Here is a 17,058-nt window from a genome sequence, read left to right on the forward strand (position 1 = left end):
GTGGTGCCAAAACAAACATGGTGCCTAACCAGTTCAGGACCGGGCTATTTTGAGCCCTCAGGACCAGACACCGTTTAGCCCTTTTTAGCACGCGTTAGTTAAATGGCTATAACTTTATTTGTTGGGCTAACTACGTGATTTTTGCGATGGTTTTTTCCGTAGGTGATGCAGGTTTCTTTTTTTCTTGTCTTTATACAAATCCATTTTGCTATTTTAGTATTTTTATTCTTAAAGTTTGAAAATAATAGTAAAAAAAAATAAGCTTTTTTACGTTTCAGTTATTTATTTATTTTTGGTAATAACATAGTTTTACCCTAAAATAGACCTTTTATTTGTGATCGTCATTGTCTAATTTATGGGTCCCTCAAAGCCTCTTCAGAACTGGTCCCTAAAAAAATTGTCTTGAAAATGTTCTTGACGATGTGAGAGATTGCTGCTAAAGTTAAAAGCCTTGTAACGTTTTAGAAAAATAAAAGGATGTTCAAAAAATCGATTCCAATATAAAGTAGACATATAGGAAATGTTAATTAGCCACTATTTTGTGTGGTACAACTAATTGTCTTAGAAGCAGATACATTCAAAATGTGAAAAATGCTAATTTTCTCTTCCCCCCCACAAAAAAACAATGAATGTATCGACCAAATTATACAATAAGTACAATGTGTGACGAGAAAACCGTTTTAGAAGCGCTTGGATAGGTATAAGTATTCCAAGTTATTCCCACATAAATTGAGACCTGTCCGATTTGAAAAATGAGGCTCTGTCCGGAAGGTCAAAAGTGGCAGCAGCGGAAAGGGGTTGTCAAGTTTCTATTTCATTCTTTACTTATTTGTAGAATAGGAAATCATAAAGGTTTTTTAATTTTTTTATTAATATGCATACAGATGCACACACGAGCCAACGTTTAAGTATCGCAAAGAGGGACAACCAATGTGGTGCGCAGCGTGGCAAGTTTTCCTTTTTAAGCCACGCTTCTAACCCTGCCCAATCCCCGCCCGTACACACCTGGTTCAGCCCACAAAGCATCATGCTCCCATAGTGCCTACCCATAGTATTCCACTATGGCTGGCCCCACACAGTATAATGCCAAATAGCTTCCCCCCCCCATGCAGTGTAAAGCCAAATAGCGACCCCGCAAAGTATAATGCCCCCATACAGTATAAAGGCCCCATAGATGCACCCATACAGTATAATGCCCACACAGATGCTTCCATACAGTATAATGCCCCCATAGCTGCCTCCATACAGTATAATGCTCCATAGTTTCACAATGCCCTGTAGATAGTGCCCATGTAGATGGTGCCACCTCCCTTGAAGATGGAGCCATCCTGCCTGTATATAGCGCTACCCCCCCTGTCGATAGCTTCACCCTGCCTGTAGATGGTGCTAATAACCCCTGTAGATAGCTTCCAATTAAACCGGAATCCCCAGCCAGAGCATCGGCTATGCTGTGGCCGGGGATTTCGCTCCAGGTGGAGCCCCTGACGTCACTGTCCATATATGAATAGTGATGTCAGGGGCTTCTCCAGAAGGGGAATCCCCGGCCAGAGTGTCGGCAATGCTCTGGCCGGGGATTCCGCTGTAGGAGGTGCCCCTGACGTCACTGTTCATATTTGGACAGTGATGTTAGGGGCTTTAAGTTGTCGGATTCCCCGACCAAAGAGTTGCCGACAGATTCTGATCCTGGAGGAGCCACTGATGTCACTGTTCATATATAAGGGCTTTCCCAAGAAGTAGTCCCCGGCCAAAGAATTTGCGCTGCAATGGCCTGGGACTCCATAATTTAATGCTGAAGCAGGGAACTGACTGTTCCCTGCTTTAGCATTAGATTCAACTGTATCTGCGTTCTGAGGACGCAGATGAAATTCGGGACGAGGACACATCCATGGGCTAAGTGAATAGGACTAATGGAATAATGGTAAGCTGCTTCACTGTGTCTGTATTTACGGTCTCTAGGCTTATAAATAACTGCCTGTCCCTGTGAGATGTTAATAAAGTTAAATAAAAAACAATCAAGAAAACACAGAGACAGGGAGAAAAATGTAAGAGCTTCTCCTCACAGACACTGACAGACATGAGATGTTGCTGTAGGTAGAAATACTTTATAATTACTGCCCCTCCGTAACCTATTATATGCCTGGACAGTGTTACCTGAATGCCAGAGGTCACATCCTGTGGGGTCACATGACTGTCTATTGTTCTCCTATGGGTGCTTATTTTATGGACTAATCTGTGGCCTATACCATTTTTATTTTAGACAAGCAACGGCACTGATATAAGGAAGGTATGTGAGCAGAATTTTGACTACATGTATATTAGAAATCTGTATGATTTCCTCTTCTATAAATACATGAATAGAAAACAGAAAAGTTGGTAACTCCTTTTATTTCACAATTGTCTTGCTGAAAATAAAATGGGGGCACTCACTTTGTGTTGACTACTTCTTCACTTTGAGCAAATTCTCCCCTCCATCCGTAACCATTCACTCTACTGTAAACTAACGTACTCTGGGGAGGCTCAAGTAGCTACTTGATGTGGTACTGGTATCGCGAAGGTCTCAGTGGAATCTAATAACCTTTTTTTCTTTGTTGCCTGGCATCCGCCAATCCAGTATTATACATAGATGTTTGTGGTTTTGTTTGTTATGTAAAATCTTAAAGCATGGAAACCACAGTAAATAAACGAAAGAACTTAATTGCCAGGACATAACTAGTGGATGGCTCCGCTCGGACCATGACTGTCTTTTTATTGTATTTCTTATGTTTAGGAGTGGCGGTAGTAAAGAAGCCTTTACATGAGTGCCCTCAAAGGTTATGCCTAATGGAGCCGAATGAGAAGATCCAGGTAGATGATCAGTATTTTTTTTAAAATGGTTTTTACATGTTTGTGTATAATGATTGGATAACATTTTTCCTTCCAGGATGGTCTTCATCCGCGTCTGGGTCTCTCCACACGCCAAGCTCTGTTGCGGTTACAGGAACAACTGTCGTCTGCACTGACGAATCATCAGCGGAGCAGGACAGTGATTTGGAGGGTGAGGTTACATAGTGGTATGCATGGAGAAAGCATTTAAAATAGCTTCCATATTATTTTTAGAATGCATCTTTAAAGATTCCTATACACGACCGCACATGTAGAACTCCATTGATCTTCTGTTGATAAGGCATATGCACACTAATCCCTATGGACATACAGTACCGTGCAAAAGTTTTAGGCAGTTGTGGGAAAAGGCTGCAATGTAAGAATGCTTTCAAAAAGAGAAGTGTTTTGTTTTTGTATCAATTAACCAATAAATACAAAGTGAATGAACAAAAGAGATATCTAAATCAAATCAATATTTGGTGTGATCACCCTTCGCCTTCAAAACCACATCAATTCTTCTAGGTATACTTGCACACAGTTATGCAAGATGTTTGGAACAACCTCCCTGTAGAGTTCCTTCAAAAACTAACCACTTATCTTCTGTGGATGTAGGCTTCCTCAAATCCTTCTGTATCCCAAACAGCCGATGATGTTGAGATCAGGGCTCTGTGAGGACCATATCATATATTCCAGGGCCTCTTGTTCTTTACGCTGAAGATAGTTCTTGGGGGGGAAACGGGGGGTGAGGAGACTTCTCCAATTTATTATATATCAGAATGGGTTCGTTCCTAAGGAAAGGACCATTTACTAGAAGAGGAATAATATCAATCTATAATACCTGGATATTACACGTGGGTAGGGCTCTTCCAATGATGTAATGGTGTATATATAGCGCTCTATACATCGATTCATAGGGGGCAGTATTAGGTCAAAAATATTAGCAGAGATATTTAAAGCACTCTAGAGGAAATTATTGCTGGAGTCTAGAGAGATTAGTAACCTAGTGCTCAATCAGGACTCCTAATATCCTGCTATACAAAACACACAGCAAAATTAAAAATAAACACAAAAAACAAACCAAAATAGAAAAATTTAAAAATAATAAACATAAAGCGGAGGATACCAAAAATGAGGGCTAAAGTAATAGTGTAGAGACCAATCCTACCAAAGGCATTTCATTAACACCTTTTCACGGCAGCCTAGTATAAGTCCTGCACGGGTGTCACATGCAGGCTGGAGCGGGTGCTCAGCTGTCTCATGTCAGCTAGGCTCCTGCTCCAACGGTATCGATCGAAGTTTACTTCAATCAGGGCCGTTTAATCCCAGATGTCAAAAATGGGGCCCGCGGGCCGGATCCGTCCCGCCACTTGATTTTATGTGGCCCACGAGGTCCGCTGTATGTAAAAACCTGAATCCGGTTTTTACATGCAAGCGCCACCACAGCAGGACTTCTAAGTTTGACAGGGGCCGCTCTCCTTAACAGTCCTGCAAACATCTGTGTATGTGGGCACTGAATTGTGATCTAAAGCAATCCCCACAGACACAGATTTATGCAGGAGCCTCCAGTCCACAGTCTGCATGTTACAGTGATTTCAGGACCTTTAGAAAGAACATAACATGACCATCACATGATCGAAGGTTCTGGCAAATGACTGCAGCTTCAAAGACTCCAGACACAGCAGAGAAGAAAACCTGAGAGAGGCAAGTGTTAAATGAAGTGTGTGTGTTTGTGTATTCTATATATAAATGATGCGGTGAATAGCGACCGCAGCATTTAAGTTGTATACAGAGGGGGGGAGCTCCCTCTTTCACCTATCAGTGACTTGCAAATGCAATCGCGGACCTCCGAAGGGGTGACATGGCAGCCGAGGGCTTAACAAAGGCCCCCAGTCCTGCCCTGGCTATATACCTATTAGATTGCCGGTTTTACACTGAAAGGCAATAATTCTTTGGTATACTAGTATTATATCTCCGATCAAGAGATCGCATAGTGTAAAAATATGTATTCAATGTGAAACAAAAATTATTAATAAGATTACAGTTTTTTTCCCATTCAAAAGTGGTTTCATTATTATTTAGTAAAATGGTTTTTTTCATTGCCCCCCAAAAAAGTAATCATAAAGGTTAATCAATAAGTCATATGAACCCCAGAAAAGTACTAATGAAAACGATGTCTCGTCGCGCAAAAAACAAGCCCACATATCATTACATTGACGGAAAAATAAAAATAGTTATGGCTTTTAGAAAGACGATGCAAAAACAAACCATTTTAGTTCAAAGACGTTTTTATTGTGCAAAAGTAGTAAAACATATAAAAAACTCTAAATATACGGTATCGTCGTAATCGTACCGGCCCATAGAATAAAGGTAACACATTATTTACGCAGCACGGTAAACGGTATACATTTAAACCGCATAGAACATTGGTGATATTGCTGTTTATTTTTCTATCTCTTCCCCCCCCCCCCCTAAAACAAAGTTTATAAAAGCTCATCAAAAAATTATATGTACACCAAAATGGTGCCATTAAAATATACATTTAGGACTTCCTGTTCCGGCGCTGGTGATGCAGGGTGCTTGAGACTAAGCTCCCGGCCTGGCTGAACGCCTACTATAGCCGCTCAGATGGCACACATCGGGTCACGGACACCGACCCCGCTTACACTGCCTGCATGGAGGGATATCTCCTCCGGCCTCCGGAGCGCCCAGAAACCACATACAGCTCCCAAGGAATCTGCGCAAATCACTGATGGAGGTAAAATGACGGTGATTTCTGCCACTTTTCCCTCACAGGAGGAAGATTTGCCACAGCCACACTCTCCACATTCAGTCCCTGCAGACAATGTATCCGCTACTACAATTGTAGATTATATGGCCCTGGCACAGGAGGTGGCTAGGCAGATAGCCCCAGACCTCCAAAAAGCGTTGGAGACCATGGGTCAAGCATCCCTTAACCGCATGCATTCACATCTGGCACAACTTACTACTAGAACAGGAGATCTTGAACAGCGTATAACCCTGCTAGAAGACGAGAACGAACATTTTGCTTTCTAAATGTAAGACTTTATTGTAATTGAAACCACCGTTTGCATAGTCCAATTACATGAGGATAGTCACTATTGAGACACTTGAAAAGATTTCGACCAGACATAGTCCTTCTACAGGACACCCACCACACCGAGCTGGAGTTTAAATATATGCAAAGCCAGAGATGGGAAAGCGGGAGTCATGATATTGGTGCACAACATTTTTGTCTTCAACGTAATATCCCGGGAACGTGACGATGAATGTCGGTGGATTCATTTACTGTTTCAACATACAGGTGAAACAATTAATCTTTACAATGTATAAGGCCCTAATTCTGCCAATGCCCGTTTTTTTCGTAAACTGGAAACCCAAATCCAACAAGATCGTACTAAGCTCTTAGTGGTAGGGGAGACCTCAATACTATATTGTCACCAGGTGAGGATAGGAGCACATTAGCCCTTCACAATAACATAGATATCTGGTCCTACCAAATTTCTAACTACACACTGCCCTCACGGATGCCTGGTGCTTCCTACATCCTGATAGGGAATTTACATACTACTCCCACGCCCATCAGTCACGGTCTCGTATGCAGGGGCGTAGTTAGGGGGGGCATGTGCCCTGGGCATGACTAAGAGGGAAGGTGGGGGGGGGCAGGGTTGCATCGTCCGTGGCGGCTTGCTGCCTCTCTGATGTGTCACGGGGCGCCACTAATTCCTGCACTATAAGCAATGAATGGCCGGGTACGTTCCGTGGCTGGCCAATCAGCGCCTTTCAACGACTCAAGCGGTGTGATTACTAATTTGCGTCATTGAAAGGCATGATTGACAGGGCAAGTCATAGTGCCCTGCCAATCCGCGCCTTTCAACGACACAACGCAGACCTGCTCAGAAGAGAGCAGGTCCGCGTTGCCACCAGACGACACGGGAATGGGATTAAGGTATGTAGAGTTTTTTTTGTTTTTTTTATCCTAATAAAAATGTGAGTGACATTATCTACAGGGGAGAGCTATATACGGGGATGGGCTATATGTGGACCACTATAGGGGGAGCTTTATGTGAGGCACTATATACAGGGGTGGGCTATATGTGGAGCACTATAGGGGAGCTATATGTGAGGAACTATATACAAGGGTGAGCTGTATGTGGAGCATTATTTATAGGGGGAGGTATATGCAGGGCACTGGGTACAGGTCTGGGCTATATCTACAGAGCAGGCTATATACAGGTGTGGGCTATATGTTGGACACTATACAGGGGTAGACTATATGTGGAGCACGATCTACATGGGAATTATTTTCAGAGGGGGCTGTATGTTTGGCACTATATACAGGGGGCTATATGTAGGGCACTATCTCGGGGGGCACTATCTACAGGGGGCACGATGTGTGTGTGACACAGTATGTGGTGCTATTAGAATTATAGGTGCAGTGTATGGCGCTATTATATTTAGGGCACAGTGTCTGGCACCATGAGCTCTTTATCTTTGTTTATAGGTGCAGAAATGTTTGATAAGTGAGAAGCTGAAGACATCTGAGTTGCAAACTGCAGAAATGGGCTGTGACCGGGAATAGTCGTAGAGTTCTGGACAGGGTGGAGAAGAAATGAGAAAAATAACTAGAATCTGATGTTACCTGTGAATCACTTAATGTAAATGTTCTGCCTCTAATCAGTACTGTAGTCAGCATATCCTTACTATTGTTTGGGCCGTGCCGGGAGCTGTATACAATTTAGTGCAAACCAATACGGCAGGGGTGGCACTAAATTGAGCTGTATTTGTGCTAGTGCTGTATATATGTAATGAGCTTGTTCTGGTGTTGTATATATGTAGTGAGCTTGGTTCTGGTGTTGTGTATAAAACTATATTGCTTGTAAAATGTACAAATATTTTTATGCGTGTGTTACATAAAAAGAAACGTGGAAAATAAATGACACGTCATTGATTGATTGGTAGAGAAAACAAACATGGCGAGAGGGAAGGAGTTGTCGGGAAAGAGGTTGGGAGGGGGGGACGCTCCAAACGGAATCTTTGCCCCGGGTGCTGGAGAACCTAGCTACGCCACTGCTTTTAGAATTTGCCCTTTTAAAATGTCTCATGTTTATTCCAACCGCAAGGTCGTATTTTTATAAGTGTGTTTTCTCTCTGCAGGACTGGAGACGGAGCTTCCTCTATCACGGTAACCGCTCGTCTTGCTTTCATTGGCCTGGAGCAATTCTGATGTTGATTGCAACACTCCTACTTCTCTGTTGTTATGGCAGGCAGCCAGACGGAAGGTAAGCTTGGCTTTGCTTCATATTTGCCATTTAATTTGTGCTAATCCAAAGGTATTCAAGATAAAACTAATTTGAGAGGGGTCCGCAATATGTTCTTTATTATGGTTGCACATACTTTGGTAGGGCAAAACAATCAACCATCACACACGCGTAACTAGTGTACATTATGCAGTATAACAAAACCATTCCCTAGATCGGTTGGACTTTAATTTTTAAATCTAGCTATACTCTCAGCCCAGAAAATATAGACTTTATTTCAACCGCTTACTTGTGCAGTATTTATTATAGGTTGAAGAGTTATCAGCTTATTGGTATTTAGCTTAAAAATTTTTAAAAAAATGGTCGGGTTTTTAAACCGATTTATAACAAATGTATCATTTATGATTGAGCATCTTCTAAGGACATGCTGCTCTGTGTCTGTAGTAATGAAGACTGTTTCTCTACACACATACTTAAAAAGTTTGAGTACCTGTTGGAGGCTAATTTGCCCGTGGCACCATGTTAAGGTGGTGTACGTAGCGGTTTACAAATCTGCCCCTAGTGGTGACAACTGGTAGCCATGATTTTTACAAGTAGGTCTGTGGTAGAACATAGTTTGATCAGATATATTAGGAAAATGCTCAGTCCTTTATGCTGCAGATTTCTTAGAAATAATAGCGATAGGTACATATTAAAGGAGCATTCAGGGTTTTCAAGAAAGTTTTTATGAGCTTAAACGTATAAAAAAAAAAAAAAGTTTTAATATTCTAACTTAAATATTCTTACCTATCCGCCATGCATGCTGCCATTTTGCACTCTGTATGAAATCTTGCACCGTGTGTTGTCCATAATGATGATCTATTAAGTCACAGTGGCGATCAATTGCAGCCTGTTTTGTAGAAGTTTCAAGCTAGTAAAAAAGAGATAGATATATATATATATATATATATATATATATATATATATATAGAGAGAGATAGATAGATTAAAATAAAGTGCTTGTCTATATGTCCCCCGTTCACTGCTGTACAAACGCAGTATCTGGTGTAAAGATCGACCTCCGTATGATACTTGTCGTCATCGCCATGTCATCAAATATCCTTGGATTTAAAGGGAACCTGTCACCAGCATTTCACCTATTGATCTTTACTTCTCCCTCACTGGCCGCTTCTTTTAAAAGTTCATTGCCGTTATCCCCGCTCCTAAACTCCTCCTCCGACTGTAAATAACGGTCTGCAAACATTTTGAGCCTTTTATCGTAATAATCCGGTGTCCCTTTGTGCGCACCTACCAGAAGAGGACATCAATGCATAAGCACGGGATTTTCTGTGCTGGGGGAAGGCGAGGAGCTGTCAATCAAAAGTAAGGAGGGGGGTAAACATGGAAAGACTTGAGGAATGAAGATTTGACCTGCTCATTGGCATACGGCGCGGGAACACTAAAAAGCTGAATACTAAAGCTACAGAGCGGACTAAGAAGACAATTATAGGTTATATAGAAATGATTTTTCACCCACTACCACCAGGTATTGCTGGTTTAATAGGTGAAATGCTGGTGACAGGTTCCCTTTAAAGCGTACCTCCACTTTCAGTGAAAACCTATTCTAGTGCGGGAGTGCGCACAATAATCTTTTTCCTGATCACCTTTAATTAGCAAGTGTCCGTGCATCCGGCTGCTCATAACTTTTCAGTGGGAGACAAAGCTTGTATAGAACCCTATAGTGCTATTGGCCGTTCATACAGGGGCTACTATGAGCAGTCGGAAGCACAAACTTTACACAGTCTGTGTTGCTGCTAGAAGCTAAATCACGAATTCAAGGTATTTAGCAAAAAACATTATTATGCACATCCCTGCACTACAATCGTTTTTTCACAAAGTGGGGGAACGCTTTAACAAATGTAAAGGAACATAGAGGTCATGTGACTATGGGTAGTCCATATACCAGTAGCATTGGGGTTGTCTTCTGTTTCTTAAATCTAGGCTGCTGAAAAAAAATCACACTGGCTCATGGAGTTTTTCAAATGGTTCCTAAACTGTACTATACTTTGCCCGTACCGAAGCACTAAACCTATCATTTAATTATATCCAAGAAATCTTAGGGTCCTGTTTCTGGCTTAATAAAATATTTTTAAGCAAATCTATTTCTTTTAGTGACATTTGTAGTGTTTTCATTTTTCTTTCTTGACTCCATTTAATGTATGGCATTTTCTTCTAGTCAGGGGTCGGAGGTGGGTAATGCATGCGCATTGTTGCTGTTGCTTCTTCTCGACTTGTTTTTAATGAGGCGGCATGAGGGGATGAAGGAAAGAGAAGTGGAAGGGAGATTGCGGAGAATCATTACACAGATTGATGGTAAATTCTTTCTTACTTCCACAGAAGTTTTTACTTCAGTTGTAATTATCCGAATGCATGAATTCATAGGGCAGCACGGTTGGCAACAAATGATGTGATTATGCCCTGTATACAAAGCAAAATTGTTCCTGTAGGGACATGGTATAAACCAAAATCGAACAAAAGGAGCATATAGACTAGAATATACTGTATATAGTGTATCAAAAAGATGTTTGTTTATTAATTTAAGCAACAACAGAGATAAAAACACAAATATATCATATATTACAAAAATAAAAAAATGATATCAAACACCAAATATACAACGCCACATTTGTTTCCATGGAGTGAGATATATTATTTTGCTACATTAGGTAAAAGCAGCATGGCAAGGAATATACGTTGCAGATATACGTCTATAAGTAAAGGTCAGTACATATCACAATAGAGGTGTATTTAATCACCACGCCTCAGGCGGCATACACGCCGGTTACTGCACTGCACTTTATTTCATGTGAGTAAGAGTTGAATCTTTTCTTTTCCTGGCAAGGTTTCAGTACCATATTCATGCATATTTGATGTCAGAGGCTTTTCAAGGTGATGATTCAATACACCTCTGATTTCTTATTATTTCAAAATGGAGCGGATATCCTTTAATTTTGCTGGTCATTTAGGAAAAACGCTCGATCATCTGCTGGTCGTATCGTTTTAAAAAAGTAAAAGATTATTATCGTCTGCAGCTCATCTCCCGGTGTAAACAGGGAGACACGCTGCCGACATGATGATGATGTATGGGGACGAGCGATCAGAGTAACGACCGCTCGTCCCCATCCATAGTTCCATGTGACGGGAGCAAGCGAGCGCCGATCAACGATGTCTCGTTGATCGGGTTCTCACTTCAACGGCCGAGTGTCGGCCGGTGTAAAAGGGCCTTAAGCCCTTCTTTTCTGCATCTTTGTTTACACTGGTGTCATGGTTTTCATTTTATAGGTTCTTAACGTATCAGTAATGATTCACCCTGATCCCACAATTAACTTATAATGGGTCTATTCGATTTCCGTTCTGTAATGAATAGAATAGCCTAACATGCTAGACAAAGCAAAGGAAGCATATTTGAAATGAAGTAATGCAGGTAACCTTATACTTCACATAATACTTCAACACAAGTAGCCTAATACTTCATGTATTTACTCTGCTTTTACTCCATTCTTGCAGATGTGCTGAATAGTGGACACGAGCTAATATGGGAGGATACCATGTATCCCGACCTTTATATGCCAACAGCCCCATCGTGGTCCCTTCACTGGGTTTACAGAGATGGCCGATTAGTAAACCTCCCAGTTAGTCTGCTGGTAGATGGAGATGTCATTGCTCTGAGGCCGGGGCAGGAATCATTTGCTTCTCTTCGAGGCATGAAGGTGAGTAGGAAAATATGTGATGATGAAATACCTTTTTAATGCCTGGGTTGATTTCAAAGGAACTCAAAACAATAGAAATTACAATCCCAATAATTCTATATTTGAATTTCATTATTCTTTAACCATGCATGTAATGTTCGAAAGCAAAATACACTATTGCAATAAGTGCCTTCTGGTTTCCCAACCCTGAACATGTTTTATCATGCCAGGTTTAGAGTTAAAAGGTTGCCTGATCACATGTTTTAAAGTTGTACTAAACCTACATTACAAAGCATATAAAATTAGCTGTTAAAGGGGATGGCTCGCCACCGACCGTGGTGATGTATCGCTAGGATATGCCACTAATTTCCAATCATTGGGGTCCTGACCACTATGACCACCATCAATCACTAAAAGGATGGCAGTTGCACTAAGAAAGCATGTCACTTCGTTTCCTGTAGGCTCCGCTTAGTGTTTTCCGAACGGGCATTGACTTTAATGGCTGTCCATTATATCATGTTTTGTTTACTGTTCAGGCAGCAAACTAAATTCAATATTCTGCAGAAGAGAGCAATACATTAGGAGCTAGTATGATAGTTAATATGTCACTTTGGGTGTGATTGGAGAAGAAAAAAATTATATAGCTCAAGCTAGGGAAGTTTTTATTAAAATGTTATCACTTTTGTTTGTATGTCGCAATAGCAGGAAAATCTCACTTTGTATAAAAGTCAAAGTTCTTGCACAGAGCACTTTTTATGGTCTATGAATTCCGAAATATTAATGGTCTCATCCATCACTTGCAGGATGATGAACACATAGTTCTGGAACCAGGAGATCTGTTTCCTCCCTTCTCTCCATCACCATCCCCTCGGGCTGAGGGCAAGAGTGTACCACAGTACCCTCAGCAGCATCATCTGTTTCGTGTCTTGAAAACCCCTGTGATGGATAATGTCAGGTGAAGACATGGCGAGTGAACCACTAAGGACAGGGTACACTTAACAGTAAAAGTAGCCACATAATTTATTCCTCTTTTTGTAAGAAGAGTTTGTCTTGAATACTCTGTGACAGTCATGCTGTGGCCTTTCAGCAGAGGTTTTTCTCGTTCGTTACATTGGGGGACACAGACGGTGGTTACATGCTGTTGCCACTAGGCTTGACACTAAGAAAGGAAAAATTGGCCCCTCCTATAGGATATACCCTGCCCACAGACACTGAGCTATTCAGTCTTATAGAAAAAGAGGTTCTATTGCCGATTCCGTCAAGAGAGGAAGGTCAGGGGTTTTATTCTCTGATGCTGATTACAAAAACCCCCAGTACCTTCAGGACAATTATCAACCTCAAACGCCTAAGCAAAATCTTAGTCTATCAGAAATTCAAAACGGAGACCATACACATGAATTTGCTTTCTCCAGGATTTTGTATGACATCAATCGATTTAACCCCTCAGTGACCAGCCTATTTTAGGCCCTAATGACCAAGCAATTTTTTTTCGTTTTTCTATAGTCGCATTCAAAGAGCTATAAGTTTTTTTTTATTTTACCGTCGACATAGCTGTATGAGGACTTGTTTTTTGCGGGATTAGTTGTACTTTTTAATGGCACCGTTTTGGACCCTAGAATCCCTGTTATGGTGGATGAAATCAGATAATCTGGAAAAGGGGCTCACTAAGGCTTCGTTCACATCTGCGTCAGGGCTCCGTTCCGTCTGAGCTTTTCTTCGGAACGGAGCCCTGTCTGACACAAACAGACACCAGAGGTTTCCATCACCATTGATTTCAATGGTGACGGATCCGGTGCCAATGGTTTCCGTTTGTCTCAGTTGTGCTGGGGTTCTGTCGTTTTTTGATTGAATCAATAGCTTAGTCAACTACGCTATTGAGTCCGTCAAAATGACGGAACCCGACGGAACCCCAGCACAACTTAGACAAACGGAAAACATTGGCACCGGATCCGTCACCATTGAAATCAATGGTGATGGAAACCGAAACCTCTGGTTTCCGTTTGTGTTAGTCCGGGCTCCGTTCCGAAGGAAAGCTCCGTCGGAACGGAGCCCTGACGCAGATGTTAACGAAGCCTTGGCGGATGCACGGGTTAGTATTGCAAATGTGCTGTTGTCCAAGCTGCCTATGAAGACAAGTGGGACAAGAGCGTCATCTCCTCTCTCTCCCACCAACCTAAGGAGCACCGCTCACAATTTTCCCCCCAGTGTCCCCTTAGTTAAGGGTAAACCACTGAGGGGGTGATCCTCCTGGTCACACATCTGGGAAATGGAAGAAGGAAAGTGCTGATATGGATGGGGAGTGTTTAAATCTCCCCCCACCCCTGTCCAACCGCTTGTATACAGTTTTGCCAGTACATTTATGGGTCTTCTGGACTCCGCCCACCGGTCGCCACCAGTTTTAGGGCACTGTAGTTTTATGACTTCTAGGCGCCATTTCGAGCCAGCCTATTGCTGCCGGCGACATCTTTGCCACAACTCTGGACTCTCGTGGCAGACCCCCCCCCCCCCCATTTAATTTCAACTACCTCTTCGGTCTCCCCTGTTTTTTGTCCCCCTAAAGAGGTTCTGTCTTAGGCCGAACTGTCTGATTCCGACTTATTAGAGCTGTCTGACACCTTAGAGGTCACTGATGCCACGCCTTCCAATTCAACTGACTCAATCTCCTTTTTTCAGCCTCAATGTTCTCAAGCGATCTTTCAAGTTCATTTTGAACTTGAAAGTGTTGTCTTTGAGGAATGGAACCATCGGACAAAAAGTTTCTCACTCTAGCTGACTTGACGTCTTATATCCCTTTCAAGAAGGGAACTCTTCCAAGTTGGTTAGGTCTCCGGCTGTGGACACCCTGTTCTTTGTCTGGCCACAACTACGGAGATCTCCACTTTCTTCAAAAATCTTCTGGCTTTCCGTGTGGAATCCTTTGCCAAAACCGCCTTTGAGGCCTCTGGCTATGCCCTATCCAAATTTTTTCTTCAGTCTGGGTCTTCAGAGCTATCACAGATTGGGTGCACAGACTCCATCATGGCCTGCTCTCGGATCCTCCTCCGGAAGAACTGGTGAATCGGTCTCAACTTACCTCTGTTTTCAAGTACCTACTGCCTGCCTGGTATCTCGGGCCTCGGCCTCCTTCATTGCTATCCGCCGTACAACCTCACTTAAAGCTTGGTCTGCTGATATAGCTTCCAAGCAATCCCTGACTGCACTTTCTTTTTCCGTCTCCCTTCTCTTTGGAACCAGATTGGACAAGATAATCTCATAGGCTACGGGTAGAAGAGCACCCACCTCCCCCAAAACAAATGGACTGCTCTAGTCATAAGTATGAGTCCTCGTTTCTGGTCCTTTCGTGGGTTGTCCAATACTACGTAATCCAGACTGCAGTCTCACCAGGATTTGAAGACAAAACCTTACTTCAAGTCTACCTCGAGAGCATTTGTTTGTCCGATGTTCCTCAGTCCCCCTCCAGGATGGCCACCTTTTTTTTGTGCATTTGAGACTCTCTCTACCTTTTAAGGCGCCGTCATTCTGGTGCCCCCGACACTAAGACTTCATGGGTTCTACTCAAACCTTTTTGTTGTACCGAAAAAGGATGGCCGAGTTCGGCCCATTCTGGACCTCAAGCGTATCAATACGCATGTCTGGGTCCTTTTATTTTTTTAATGGAATCCCTTTGATCTGTCATTGCTTCCATGGAACCGGGGGAGTTTCTTTCCTCAGTGGACATAAAGGACGAGTGACTGCACATTCTTATTTGCCAGACTACTCTGTTCTTTTCATTGCTGTCCCATCATTACCATTTTGTGGCTCTTCCCTTTTGGTCCGGCCGTGGCTCAGAGAGCCTTTACGAAGGTTCTTTCGGTCGGGATTGCGCTCCTTCGGACCAAGTGGTTGTCGGTCACCAGGGACGACAACGAGACAGCGCTCCAGATCACTCTGGACATTCTGAAGTCGGTACGGTTGCCTGACGTCTTCCCAGCAAATAGTGTTCCTGGGCGTAGCCTTCGACACTTGGTCTGCGAAAATCTTTCTTCCTCCAGAACGACTATCTATCCTACAGGATGAGATTAGTTTGTTGCGCACAGCCTTTCCGATTTCACATTGCATGAGGATTCATTGAACCATGGTGGCCTCAATCGAGACCATCCCCTTTGCGCAGTTCCACACGCGCTCTCTTCCGCTGGCGACTCTCTCCCGGTGGTGCCGCTCCCCGGACTCCCTGGTTCTGCCGTTTATGCTTCCTCTCACATTCCCTTGCTCAGTTCGGTGATCTCCTCCCTAGCATCACTCATTCTGGCCCCTAAACCTATTAACCTACTAGAGTCGAGAGCCATATTTCTTTGCCTTTTGCACTGGACATCGCTGCTGCCTGCACATCTGGTGTGGGTTCAAATAGGCACTCGCAGCATGGCGTCGATGGCCAAGGCTGCAAATATTCTGGCCTGGGCGGAAGCTCCGTTCCTGCTCTGACAGCAGTACACCTTGTCGGGGTCGACAACTGGGTCTCAGACTACCTCAGTCGCGAAAAGGTCGATCTAGGGGATTGGTCTCTTCACCAGGAGGTCTTCGATCAGCTATATCTCAGGTGGGGCCAACCGTACGTGCACCTGATGGCATCTCGATTCTATTCTCAGGTTCCATGCTTCATCTCCTGAGATCCAAAGGCCTGCACTGTCGACGCTCTCGTAGTGCTGTGGTCCGATTCAGGCTCCTGTTCGGGATCTCTTCCTCCCCCCCCCCCCCCCCCCCCCACTGCCTCTCCTGCCTTGGATCCTCCAACTGCCCAAGGCTGGGGGAATTCTGGCTATCCTGATAGCCCCAGATTGGCCTCGTCGTTTTTGTTACATGGACCTCTTGGCCGATGTTTCATGGCCTCTCCGTCCTGCCCCTCTCTCTCAGGGAACTCTCTCCCACCGGAATTGAAGGTTGCTATGTTTAACAGCCTTGCTGTTGCGGTCGCCGTTCTGTCAGAGAGTGTTATCTCACTATGCCCAAAACTAGGATGCCTTCTTCATTCCACATTTACCATCATTCCTGGAAGGCCTACTTTCGTTGGTGTAAAGATCACAATCTCCCCCTGCCCTCTTGCGTAATTCTCTATCCGGAATTCTTTCCTTCCTGCAAGTTGGCCTTGATCAAGGTTTGGCATCCGTTCCCTAAGGGGGTAGGTGACTGCACTTTCCTCCTTGTTCGGTTGC

At 43.3% G+C, this 17,058-nt stretch overlaps 1 protein-coding gene across 6 annotated transcripts in view; it reads left to right on the top strand.

Annotated features, from left to right (window-relative positions):
* TMEM94 (transmembrane protein 94) overlaps positions 1–17,058 on the top strand; it is a 53,768-nt gene that overhangs the window by 3,513 nt on the left and 33,197 nt on the right. For 4 of the 6 annotated variants that reach the window (XM_075845956.1, XM_075845955.1, XM_075845951.1 and 1 more), the window contains exons 2-8: positions 2,768–2,844; positions 2,921–3,034; positions 8,038–8,162; positions 10,357–10,493; positions 10,847–10,900; positions 11,688–11,890; positions 12,673–12,824. In XM_075845956.1, the coding sequence (XP_075702071.1) occupies positions 2,821–2,844; positions 2,921–3,034; positions 8,038–8,162; positions 10,357–10,493; positions 10,847–10,900; positions 11,688–11,890; positions 12,673–12,824 (809 nt within the window). In that variant the 5' untranslated portion in view covers positions 2,768–2,820. The remainder of the gene's footprint in view (positions 1–2,767; positions 2,845–2,920; positions 3,035–8,037; positions 8,163–10,356; positions 10,494–10,846; positions 10,901–11,687; positions 11,891–12,672; positions 12,825–17,058) is intronic. The other 2 variants (XM_075845953.1, XM_075845954.1) reach the window with 1 other exon arrangement.

This window comes from Rhinoderma darwinii, chromosome 13, assembly GCF_050947455.1.
Source record: "Rhinoderma darwinii isolate aRhiDar2 chromosome 13, aRhiDar2.hap1, whole genome shotgun sequence".
Lineage (NCBI taxonomy): Eukaryota > Metazoa > Chordata > Amphibia > Anura > Rhinodermatidae > Rhinoderma > Rhinoderma darwinii.